Source organism: Lithobates pipiens, unplaced genomic scaffold, assembly GCF_037356315.1.
Source record: "Lithobates pipiens isolate NorthernLeopardFrog02 unplaced genomic scaffold, aLitPip1_a1.2 Scaffold_13, whole genome shotgun sequence".
NCBI classification, from domain to species: Eukaryota; Metazoa; Chordata; class Amphibia; order Anura; family Ranidae; genus Lithobates; species Lithobates pipiens.
In genome coordinates this window covers 386,761,598-386,775,374 of record NW_027507718.1, presented here as the reverse complement: position 1 = coordinate 386,775,374, position 13,777 = coordinate 386,761,598, and the positions used below count along the sequence as shown (strand labels likewise).

General features: G+C 44.3%; 1 protein-coding gene across 1 annotated transcript in view; it reads left to right on the top strand.

The window, feature by feature from the left end:
* Positions 1-13,777, top strand: part of LOC143975194 (caspase-3-like) — a 97,893-nt gene that overhangs the window by 27,007 nt on the left and 57,109 nt on the right. Inside the window, exon 3 of the mRNA XM_077477301.1 lies at positions 5,050-5,168. Within this exon, the coding sequence (XP_077333427.1) occupies positions 5,050-5,168 (119 nt within the window). The remainder of the gene's footprint in view (positions 1-5,049; positions 5,169-13,777) is intronic.

Below are 13,777 nucleotides of genomic sequence, written 5' to 3'. Positions count from 1 at the left end.
TGCACTATAAACAAAAAAAGAGCAACAATTTTGAAAAAAATATATATTTTGTACTTTTTGCTGTAATAAATATCCCCATTTTTATTTTTAAAAAAGCTATTTATTTTTTTCAGTTTAGATTGATATGTATTCTTCTACATATTTTTGGTAAAAAAAAAAAAAAAAAAAAATCGCAATAAGCCTATATTAATTATTGGTTTGTGCAAAATGTATAGTGTCTACAGAATAGGGGATAGATTTATAGCATTTTTATTTTATTTTATTTTACTAGTAATGGTGGCGATCTGTGATTTTTATCATGACTGCAACGTTATGGTGGACACATTGGACAATTTTTACACATTTTTGGGACCATTGGCATTTATTCTGTGCTATAAAAATGCATTGATTACTGTAAAAATGTCACTGGCAGTGACGGAGTTAACACTAGGGGGCGATCAAGGGGTTAACTGTGTTCCCTGGGAGGTGATTCTAACTGAAGGGGGAGGGGACTGACTAGAGGAAGTGACAGATCGTGGTTCCTAGCTAATAGGAACACATGATCTGTCATTCCTCTCAGAACAAAACACAGATTTCCGTGTTCTTTCCCTCGTGCTCGCGATCACTGGTGGCTGGCTGTATCGCGACTGTTGGCCACGAGCATCGGCACCCTCGCTGTGCAGCGGGCGTGTGCATGTGCCTGCTATCCCGATCCCGCGAGCCGATGTATAGCTATGACAGTTCGTGGGATCGTGCCGACCTGCCGCAGTAAAATGACGGCGGCTGGTCAGCAAGCGGCTAATTACCGCATGCATTTAAATATTTATTTCCTTCTGTGAATTAACTTTTACCCCTTTTCATGCAGTATTTACTGACAGTTTTGAGTGTTTTGCTGTAAATACCACAAAACAGTACAGTGAATTGATAATTTCAGGATCACATGTGATATTTAGGGAAAATGTGTCTGGACGCCCAAATACTGCATGCAAGATGCTTTTGTGAATAGAGCCCAATGTCTCGTGTGAGACCAGGAAGTGAGGAGAGCGGTGCTGCAGCTGGGACAGCGCTGGAACGGGAGTCAACAAAGTGTATAGGGACAGGAGGGCTAGAACAAGTCATGTTTTTTTTTTTATCTTGCTGCAGAGAATGCATTAAAATAAAAAACTTTAGAATCATTTTAAAGCTTTACCAATCTCTGGGATTTCATTTATAAAGAGGAAAAAGAGGGGAAAAACTGCGCTACGGGAAAAAGAAGCAAATAGTGTTGAACGGAAGCTGCAATTCAAATATATACCAAAAATATATCAAACAAAAATAGAAAAAAGAAGAACTGCGCTAGCCACAAGATACCCAATGTGATTAGGGTATATAAAAGTATCAGACCCACACTGTGGGTCTTAGTATCTAGTGTGTTAATATTGTGAATTCCCCAAACTCAATATATGTGCATCAAACTCTGTGCATAAACCCCTAAACCATAAAGATAAGAATATAAAGAATATATATTTGCTATTAGGCATAAATGACCTATCGAAAAAATACTAAATCTGCGTTCAGAGACACTCTGTATAATGTCCATACAGTCACATATCAAAAAATTGAAAAATTAAATAAAACATAAAAAATAAACATAAAAAATAAATGTCCATATAGTGAATGAACACCAGTGAAACAAAAATTTCAAATAAGGTACGGCAATAAAGAAAAGTTCCAAACGACTGAATTGCAAATGCACGGATTGAAAATCTTCTCCAAAGACGTAGTGTGCTTATCCCATCACCGAAATAAATGAATCAGCTCCTTACCAGATCCAGACGACCCCCCGTTACAGAGGGTCACCACAAGCAGTAGTAGTCAAAAGGGTGTCCGGATAGCGCCTCCTCCTCAGATGGTCACGAATCTTCCACACGATGGGGTTATGGCTGTTACTCACTCCCAACACGACGTGGTGTCACATAAGGGAAAACATAGGCTCCAGATAGTGTAAAACCAAATGACTTTAATTCTTAAAAAGCGAACGTAAACACTTACATAAAAGACTTTAAAAGCAGGTTCAAAACAAAGACGTGCACCGGCCGGATACACGCCAACGCCAAGACCAACCCGTCCTTCCTGGTCCACAAAAACGAACACGACTTGGGGTGACGTCGACACGTTCGCACCGCCCTACGCGTTTCGTAATAATTTACGTCGTCCAGGGGCACGGGCGGCGTGCGACGTCACCCCTTTTATAACCATATATTTAACCAAGCCTCACTTTGGGTCAGCGGCCATTTTAGACGTCACAAACAATAGTAATCAAAGAGAACGTAGGCCAAGCCTCACTATCACTCACGAACGTCAAATGTGCGTATCCGCAACGAACGTCCTATGGTTGCGGGCCAAGCCTCGTTTTCATGTGGACGTTATAGGATCATAAGCCAAGCCTCGCTTCCAGGTATTAGCCCTATCGGCAGAGTAACATGGCAGATGCCCTCACATGAAAGTGCGCCTCCTGAACCCCGGAACAGGGTACAGTGTGGATCGCCAAAACAGAAGGGTAAAATAAATTAAAAATCAATAAGGTAAAAAATAAAAAATTATGATAATGAATTAGAAAAATAATAATAAAAAATAGAAAAAAATAAATAAGCCATCCCAAATAGGGACAAGAATGCATCAGAAATTCTACGCTTCCTGCTGCATTCATACGGCCAACAGGTCCCGTTACGTGTGGACAAATAGGTGTAAAGGTACCTCAAAGGTAGTGCGTTTACCCGGTGTGTTTATATAGCAATCAAATTCACTTAGGAAATGAGATTGCTGTAGACATGTATTTCAAGTGCCTTCTTGTCTCGCGTGTTCCCCAGGGACTTCTGGAGTGCCCCAAAACAACGTCGAGGGATAGACCTAACAGTAACCTAAAAGGCCACCAGACCCAAAGCCAGGTCTGTCACACCAGAATATGCTCTACAGTGATATACACCAAAGTAAACAGCAAGAAAAAATTAAAAATTAATAATGCAGCAAGAAAAGTTAATAATGCAATCAGGTGGTTTTTCACAGTAACTAATACAGTAAAACCATTGTAGGGAAACATTACATCAAAACAGGTCACCTCATGAGTTATTAATGAAGGCATTTACATCGGTGTCCACATTGAGGCCAAACGGAGTGTATGTTTTTAATTTATGAATCCAGGCCATTTCGAGCTTGGATATCTCCCTGACCAAGGACCCTCCCCTCCAGTGGGGCTTATATTTGTCTAAGCCAACAAATAGGGTGCCTGATGGGTCTCTCTTGTGTGTCTGGTCGTAATGCCTGGACACAGGGTGTTTGTCAAACCCCCGTCTGATGTTGCCAATATGTTCGTTCACCCTGACCCGAAATGCCCTCTTGGTCCGCCCAATATACTGGAGGCCACAGGGGCACTGTAAAAGGTAAACCACAGCCTCCGAGGAGCAAGTAATAAAGGACTCTATGTCATATGTCCTAGAGGTGCTCGAAGATGCGATACTAGAAATCTTAGAGCCCCTATATGAATTCAGGGTACAGACCTGACAGTTCTTACATTTATAATAGCCAACTAGTGCACACAACGTGGCCACGCCCTACGCGTTTCGTCACTACGACGTCCTCTGGAGCGTAGTGACGAAACGCGTAGGGCGTGGCCACGTTGTGTGCACTCGTTTGAGACGAACGGCGGAGTTTTTTCTATACGCATATGCTTTTAATGTAAAATGTGAGTAGATCTTAATATTAATAAACGAACGATTTGGTTAAGAACGTATTACACTATGGATATGTCTTTCCTTATATAATTAACGTTGGATACCATACGGACGGAATAACGAAGCTTCACCCAGTGCACCAGCAGCAGCCAGAGAGCGACACAGTGGCTTACATTGTGAAGGTCCATCCAGCCCCACAGGGGCACTAACTCTGGTGAGAGCATTCACATACTATAGCACTGAGTGGCGCACCGGGGATGAAGTTCTCTAATTGAAAGCCCGCACTATTTGCACGAGTGAATCAAATACTCCCTATTGACTTTTTGTAACAATTACAACAATAATCTGAAGAGGCAGTATTATCAAGCCAAATATTAATTTTGGACTTATATTGGACACAGATGCGTCTTCATGCGATTATTGGTTGAAAATATTTCAGACCCCTGGTTGTTTTGATCCTTAGTTATTGTCTATTTGCACATTTTGCGTCTTCATGCGTTTTTTTGGTTGAATTATTTCTGATCCTTGGTTGTTCTGACCTTTAGTTGCTTTTTTGCACATTTTTTGCACATGTTTGCACAATCTGTTTTAAACTAACATATTGTCGAATACTAACATTATTTCCACTATTTTGCACATTTAAATGAATGTTTACATGTTTTTAGTAGGTTGATACGTATAGGATAATTTAACACCCATTTTTGGTTTTAATTATAATGGAACATGAATGTTGACTCCACATTAATCACACACAATTTTCTTTGGATAAAATTGCTTTAGGATATCTCTGCACGGTATCACCAACAGTTTTTTCTTTTTTCTTTTTCTTTTTATATAAAAAATTAACACTAGGTTTTGATAAGTTAACCCATCTCATCACTGATAGGGTTTAGCGCCATAACCTTTTTATTTCACACTTTTCATTTCCCTCTCCTCCCCAATAAGGAAGTGAGGGCTTCAGGCACAGGCAGCTCTAACCCAGTATATTTCCTTTTCTCTCTCCATTTTTTAATTTTAATTTTATATTTCACATATTTCTATCACATTGGAGATCTGATTTTTCCATAGCGCGACTTTATTTATTCATTTATTTCCTCTTCTTGATCATGCATAAAACCCAATTGAGCACGTTTGAAAATAAATTTGCATAACGTACCCAAAATTCAGGGCATAACCCATATAATGTGTACCCAACAGCAATGTGTCTTTTCTGTTTCATTGGGTTCAAGATAGCACAACAAGATTACACTTTTGCATGTGATGTACATAGGAGGATGGTCTGAACCCTTAAATTATATTATTGTTTTTTTATTTGTACGTGTATTTTTTTTTTATTTATGTACTACTTATTTCTGACCAGGAAAAATGATTCCATTACAAGAGATGAAGACCTTGAAGACATAAAAAAATACAAATATAAAATGGATTATCCTGAGAAGGGAGTATGTGTCATTATAAACATCGAAAAGTTGACTCCTGGTAGGTAATCAGAAATATTTTCAAATCATACTATTATGACATCTGTGTCCTTTAAGCTCAGTTATTCTTGTGAAATACAGTTAGTTTAGCAGGGACTTTAGAAGAATAAGCCTTGGTTTACACTATGAACTGCATGTGAATTACACTGCTTTCCTGTGCAATTCAGATGCGATTCAGTGCAGTGCGATTGGAGCCCAGTTATTTTGGGCTTCTAATTAACAAAAGGGCCACAAAAGTTGCCAAAATGACTTTCATGAATTACATTTATTGGAAATGTGGTACCACTGCTAGTTCTTATTTAAAATGCTCAATACCAAAGGTTAGCGATCCACAACTCTACAATACCGACTCTGTTTCCTGCACCTAGCAGTAGGGATGAGCTTCGTGTTCGAGTCGAACGTACGTTCGACTCGAACATTGGCTGTTCGTCCGTTCGGCGAAGTCCGAACATTTTGGTCCGTTCGCGTCAAATTCGTGTGGCGCTCACGGCCCACAATGCACTGCGATGGCGCAGTGCATTGCTGGCTCATGATTGGCCAAGCATGCACTGTGACCCCGCATGCTTGACCAATCGCAGTGCCAGCAGCGAGGAGAGCCATGATTGGCCACAGGCAGGATGCCTGTGGCCAATCATAGCTCAGGCTGTGTAGTGCACGCCCCACACTATATAAGGCCGCCATCGCGGCGGCCTCGTGTAGTGTGTTGGCGTCTGAAGCAGTGGGTGTTCTGTGTACCTTCAACACAGTACACACCGATCGTTTTCGGCCGCTTTTCTATCTTGCTGTTGTGTAGTGGTTATTGTCTGCGTGCCCTGACCGCAGTATACACCGCTATATTCACCTCACCTATATAGCTAGTGATCTATCTTTAATAATAGAGCTTGCAGTCAGTAGTGTTAGGAGATAGTGCGTGCTGTCTGCGTGCTCTGTACCCAGTACATACCGCTATATCCACCTACATAGCTGTTCTCTATTTGAGCCCACTTGCCATCTGCAGGAGTTATTGGAAGTTGTGTGTGCCTCCAGCACAGCACAGTATACATCTGTATATACCCCTTTATCTCTGGTGTTCTCTGGTTATTGTCTGCGTGCCCTGACCGCAGTATACACCGCTATATTCACCTCACCTATATAGCTAGTAGTAGTGATCTATCTTTTATAATAGAGCTTGCAGTCAGTAGTGTTAGTGCGTGCTGTCTGCGTGCTCTGTACCCAGTAGTGTTAGGAGATAGTGCGTGCTGTCTGCGTGCTCTGTACCCAGTACATACCGCTATATCCACCTACATAGCTGTTCTCTATTTGAGCCCACTTGCCATCTGCAGGAGTTATTGGAAGTTGTGTGTGCCTCCAGCACAGCACAGTATACATCTGTATATACCCCTTTTATCTCTGGTGTTCTATAATAAAGGCATCTGCAGGAGTTAGTGGGTGTTGTGTGCCTCCAGCACAATATACACTACCCAACTGCTGTTTTACCCAACTCCCTTCAGGCCATTACCACGTCTGGAAGGCCAGCAAGGAGAGGCAGACAGGCGCGAGCCGATAAAAGAGGGCAAGCAGGCTCTGTGTCTAGAGACAACAGTGCTGGTCGTGGACGCGGTGCATTGTCATCAGCACGTGGCCATGGGACATGCTTGTCCTTCTTTTCAGCAGCTGGACATGTTGAACCGCAACATGCCAACGACTTGGTAGAGTGGATGACCAAGCCCTCTTCATCCTCCTCATCCTCTCTCACCCAGTCTCAGGGTAGTAGCAAAGCAGCTGCCAACGCATCGTCTTCCCTCCTCTCAATGTCATCATCAGTGACTCCTTCCCTAGACCCACCACGTCCTCCTGAGGAGTCTCCTGAACTCTTTGAGCACAGTGTTGGGTACATGCTCCAGGAGGATGCCCAGTGTTTTGTGGGCTCTGATGATGACACTCAGCTAGAGGAAGGCAGTAGCATGAGCACAGTGAGAGGGGATGCTCAAGAAGGACAGCAATCTGGCAGTCATGTTCCACAAGCTGCAGCATACTGCCAGGTTTGCTACAGCGATGAAGAGGGAGGGGATGATGAGGGCACTGACTCCACGTGGGTGCCTGGAAGGAGGGAGGAGGAGGAGGAGGAGGAGGAGGCACATGTCCAACGAGGCAGGATGCCCTCCGGGGGCCAGCTTAGGGGCAGCACACCGACTGAATCACACCGCAGAGCTCCGCCTGTGCAGAGCGCTGCCTCAGCGCGTTATTCTAAAAGTTCTTTGGTGTGGGCCTTTTTTGAGACGAGCGCATCAGATCGCACAGCTGCTATTTGCAACATATGTCTCAAGCGTATCTCACGTGGCCAAAACATCAGCCGCTTGGGCATCACATGCTTGACCAGACATATGTTGACCTGCCATGCAGCTCGTTGGGAAGCGTACCTCAAAGACCCACACCAAAGAACAAAGCGGACCTCTCCTTGCTCCTCATCAGCTGGCATCTCCAACCCCACTAGACCTTCAGTCCTCTCTGAAACCTGCTCTGAGAGGAATGAAGGTGTAGAATTAGGTGTGTCACAGCCAAGTGCTTCCGGGAACTCTGCTAGCGGTACACCCACGTCCAATTATAGCAGGCAAATGTCCCTGCCCCAGCTGCTGGACCGGCGGAAGAAGTTCATTCCCAGCCATCCACATGCCCAGCGGTTGAATGCTAGCTTGGCTAAATTGCTAGCACTTCAACTGCTGCCTTTTCAGTTGGTAGACTCGGCCCCCTTCCGTGAGTTTGTACAATGCGCGGTTCCTCAATGGCAGGTCCCCAAACGCCACTTTTTCTCACGGAAGGCGATTCCGGCTCTCTACCGGCATGTGGAAGGCAATGTCCTTGCCTCGCTGGACAGGGCGGTCAGCGGTAAGGTGCATATTACCGCTGACTCATGGTCCAGCAGGCATGGACAGGGACGTTACCTGTCTTTCACGGCCCATTGGGTCACTCTTCTGGCAGCTGGGAAGGATGCAGGACAAGGTGCAGTAGTGTTGGAGGTTGTTCCGCCACCACGCCTCCAAAATGCTACTATTGGTTGTGACACACCTCTCTCCTCCACCCCCTCCTCTTCTTCTTCCTCCATGGCCTCTTCCAGTGCTCTGTCCTCAGAACCAGCGGTGCTCCGTAGGCGTTCCAGGGGCTACGCAAGTACGCAGGCAAAACGATGCCATGCCGTGCTTGCGCTGGTTTGTTTGGGGGACAGGAGCCACACTGGGGCGGATGTTTTGTCAGCTCTGCAGGGGCAGGCCGAGAGGTGGTTGACGCCACGCCAGCTTAAGCCAGGAATGGTGGTTTGCGACAATGGCACCAACCTCCTCTCCGCCCTCCGACAGGGACAACTGACCCATGTGCCCTGTGTAGCTCACGTCCTTAACCTGGTGGTGCAGCGGTTCTTGGGCAGGTACCCCGGCTTACAGGATGTCCTGAAGCAGGCCAGGAAAGTCTGTGTGCATTTCCGCCGATCATTTAATGCCTGTGCTTGGCTGGCTGAGCTCCAAAAGGAGTTGAACCTGCCCAAGAACCGCCTTATATGTGACATTCCCACCAGATGGAACTCAACATTGGCCATGCTGCAGCGGCTGCACATGCAGCAGAGGGCCATCAATGAGTACCTGTGCGACTACGGCACCAGGACAGGGTCAGGGGAGCTCGGTTTTTTCTCACCACGCCAGTGGGGCATGATCAGGGATGCATGCACTGTCCTGTCACTGTTTGAGGAGGCCACAAGGATGGTGAGCAGTGACAGTGCATGCATCAGTGACACTGTACCTCTTGTCCACCTCTTGGAGCATACGCTGCGTGGAATAATGAACAGGGCACTTGAGGCAGAACAGAGGCAGGAAGAGGAGGACTTCCTTGCCTCTCAAGGCCCCCTTTATCCAGACAGTGTTCCTGCTGTGCCACCCATCACACAGGAAGAGGATGAGGAGGAGGAAGAGGAGGAGGAGGATGATTGTGTCAGCATGGAGGTGGAGGCTGGCACTCAGCATCAGCAGCAGCAGCAGCAGTCTTGTAGGGATGATTTACAGTCCCAAGAAACACGTGGACTTGTACGTGGCTGGGAGGAGGTAGCTGCGGATTATGTTGTCCTTAGTGACCCAAAGGACTCCGGACCGAATGCCTCAACTAACCTACGCTGCATGGCCTCCCTGATCCTGCAAAGCCTGCGGAAGGATCCTCGTATTCTTCGGATCAAGGAGAGGGACCATTACTGGCTGGCCACTCTCCTTGATCCACGGTACAAGGGTAAGGTTGCCGACCTTATCTTGCCATCGCAGAGGGAGCAGAGGATGAGACATCTCCGGGAGGCCTTGCAGAAAGGTCTGTGCAACGCGTTCCCAGAGACTGGGAGGTTACAAACTCCTGGTTCTGGACAACGTGTTGCTGAGGCATCGGTCAGAAGGAGCGGTGGAGAAGGTGGCCGTCTGACTGATGCTTTCAGACAATTTTTTAGTCCGCAGCCCCAAGGTATGATCGGTTCCAGCACCCATCGCCAGCGTCTGATTTACATGGTGCAGGAATACCTAGGGGCAAGGTCAGACTTGGACACCTTTCCCACCGAAAATCCTCTGGCTTACTGGGTCTTGAGGATGGATCACTGGCCAGAGCTTGCACAGTATGCAATTGAGCTACTGGCCTGTCCTGCATCCAGCGTTCTTTCGGAACGCACCTTCAGTGCTGCTGGTGGCTTTGTTACCGATCACAGGGTGCGCCTGTCCACCGAATCAGTTGATCGACTGACCTTCATCAAGATGAATCAGTCTTGGATCACACATAGCTACCAAGCACCTGAAGCTGATGTAACCGAATAATTTTTTTTGAAATACCACATCCCTTCAAGACTGCCTATGCTGATGCTGAGTGACTGTCCTGTTATGTTGATTGTCTATCCTCTTCCTCCTCCGCTGATATGTTGGAAGAACATTTCTGGTTCTGGTTGATGCCATCAGCCCAATTTTTCTGCCCCTGTTTAACAGGGGCGTTTAAGTACAATTTTTGATGCAATGCTTTGCAGCAGGGCTAATTCCTGCAATCAAACAAGAGTATATGGGAGAGGTTGCAGTGTGGTGGCACCAGCACCAGTGCCTAAGGCCCAATTTGTCTGCCCCTGTTTAACAGGGGCGTTTAATTACAATTTTTGATGCAATGCTTTGCAGCAGGGCTAATTCCTGCATTAAAACTAGAGTATATGGCAGAGGTTGCAGTGTGGTGGCACCAGCAGCAGTGCCTAAGGCCAAATTTTTCTGCCCCTGTTTAACAGGGACATGTAATTACAATTCTTGATATAATATTTCACAGGAGGGCCCCTTCCTGTGCCCACCCAGAGTAACGGTGAGGACTTATAGTGTTGTGGCACCAGCACCACAACCACCAAAGGTCAATTTTTCTACCACTGTTCAACAATGGCATGTAATTACAATTATTGATATAATTGTTCACAGCAGGGTGCTCCAGCGCCCACCAAGAGTCACTTTCAGGGCTTACAATGTTGTGGCAAAACCAACACCTTGTTCCGCCATTTCTGCAGAGCATATAGGGCAGGCCCCTACTTTCAAACATCCAACTTACAAACATCTCCTACTTGCAAATGGAAGGAGACAACAGCAAGTGAGATGAAAAAAGATGGACGAGAAAACAAATTATACAGGGGTGATAACCCTTCCCTATGTTTTCCAAAAAGCTTAAAAATCGTTTTTTTGACTGGAGCTACACTTTAAAAATGTACCAGTTGAAAATTACAAACAGATTCAACTTAACACAACAAACCTACACAGTCCCTGTCTTGTTTGCACCGCATGTATACTGCTGTTCTGAGTATATAGGGCCTGGGGGCCACACGCATTTCCTTTTTTTAATATGGGTACAGGGTTCCCCTTAATATGCGTACAAGACACAAATAGGCTGGTAATGGGCAGGGAGGGCTACCCATGCCATTTTTCTCAATGATTTTCAACCATATTGCAGGAACCAGATATAACATTAAAACCGCAAGCAGTTTTAAATGGTGTTATTTCCGTTTAATGTCATTTTGTGCAGGGACTGTTTTAAACACGGGAAACACGTGGCACTTCACAGGCATACTACAGACACCCCCCAGGCACCATATTTAAAGGAATATTTCACTTTTTTTTCACTTTAATCGTCATTAAAATCAGTGCTCCCGCCAAAACGGCCATTTTTAAAAACATTTTAGGCATTGACCCATGTCCCCTGGGGCAGGAGCCAGGTCCCCAAACCCTTTTTAGGACAGTATCTTGCATATTAGCCGTTAAAATTAGCACTTTTCATTTCGAACGTTCGAGTCCCATAGACTTCAATGGGATTCTAACGTTCGTTCGAATTTGGGGTCCGTTCGAAAGTTCTGGTGCGAACCGAACCGGGGGGTGTTCAGCTCATCCCTACCTAGCAGCAATGTCACCCAGTTACATTGTTACTTGGGGCGGTTCACACCATGAATTGCCAAGGAACATGCTGTGTGTTCCTGTGCAATTCACATGTGATCTGGGTGCAGTGCAATTTCAGCCCATTAATTTTCACTACTTTTGCGAAATGCAGAACAACTGGATTGCATGGTACTTCAATACCTTGTGATCCAGTGCAGGCAAACACACTGCTGTTCATTTACTAAGAAATCCAGGAAGTAATGGTCCTTCTAAATTTAGTTACTCCCATTTCAGCCAATTAAGACTTTAACTGGGTGAACATGCAAATGGAAAAGTTCACTATTGCCGGCGAAAATGTCTTTGTAAATGTCGAATCGGCATATGCGCAAATTTTTTAAGTCAATGGGACTCGACCATGCAAAATCAAAAGTCCTCATTTTGAAGGCTTATATGCAAGTTATTGGCATAAAAAGTGTATGGGGACCTGGTTACTGCCCTGGGGGACTTGTATCAATGCAAAAAAAGTTTGTAAAAGAATAGTTTTTAAAGCAGAAGTGATTTTAATGATGCCTAAAATGAAACAATAAAAATTAAATATTCCTTTAAACCTCATGCCTTGGGGGGGAGTCCCCCTAGTCTGCCTGTATTGTGGCGCAACTGTGCAATGTCAAGAACATGCTGCAGCAATAATTACATTTCTAAAGGAAAAAATGTCATTTAAACGTGCTCGCGGCTGTAATGTAAGAATAGCCCCCCCAGACCATACCAGGCCCTTAGCTGAACATGTATGTCTTTCCTGCTGCTGATCTCTGCTTGAGATTTCCTGCAGAAATCAGCAGCAGGAAAGCCATAGTGAGCAGTGCTGACTGAGATTCTACAGACACTGGAGCCTGGACTAGGAGACACCTGGGACTGTGCATTTACGAATGGCTCAGGCTACTCAGACAGATGCTGGAGAGCAACTGAGCTGACCTATTAAAGGATTGGTAAGTGTTCTTTGGTGGATCGATCAGTACAGCGGGGGGGTCTTGCTCACTTGGTAGCAGACAGTGTGGAATACTGCAGGTGGTTACCTGATAACAAGGGCTTTAATTTCCCTATAATTTGGGATTCATCCTGTCTGGTAAGAGGCCAATATTCCTTCCTTTTTTCCTTTATGTAATAATAAGACCACACCACTGAATATACAGATATCCACTTTGTGCATTGAAATATATATATATATATATATATATATATATATATATATATATATATATATATATATATATAGACATTCACTATTTTTATCTTTTTTATCATCATTATGTGGACTTTATGATATAACATCATTTCATAAATTTGCAGTCTTGTTAGGTTTGCGCACTTTATTTTATATATATATATATATATATATATATATATATATATATATATATATATATAATGGTTTACCTAGTCCACAAAATAATTAATAGAGCCCTGAAACAGCATTGGAGCAGTGATTTTTTTTTTTTTGTTTCCCACCCCCCCACACTTTCTACTCAAGGACTTGCATGTGTGAAAGACCAAATACTTTTGTATGCAACTAGATTTAATACAGATTTGAAGGGCTATGAATAGTTTGCACATAGAAAATATGTATTTAAGGTCTGCAAAAATCAAACATAAAGCAAAAAAGGATCAACCTTTTATTGCAACAGTAGTATAAACATTTGTTACATTAATGTACAAAAAAATCTAAATAAAAAGGCATGGAAATGATGCTCCAGCATTTGACAATATAATTAGAAGGGCTCTGCTTAAAAGAGCTTACCAGCTACCAGGGTAGGACACTAAAAATTTGACACATTAAAAATCACATTAGAAAATCAGGGATACAATTCAAGCTAATAACAACCATGACAAATCTTTTTGGTTTACAGAACTCACCCAAACATCTAAAAAATGCAGGATTATCATAAGCAAAAACAAAAATAAAATAATAAAAAATAAAATACAAAAAGGCATTGCACAAACAAAATCCACACACACACTTATGCTTGTTGAAATTAGCAGGAAGCTTCCTTTTCATCTAAACCATTAGGCCTCTTTCACACGGGACGGATCAGTAATGATCCGCCCCGTGATGATCCGCTCGCTCAGCGGGGATCGCTCCGTTGTCCCCGCTGAGCCGGCGGCGGACAGGGCGGTCTCCGCACACTGTGCAGGGACCGCCCTGTCAGCTCTCCGCTCTCCTCTATGGGGA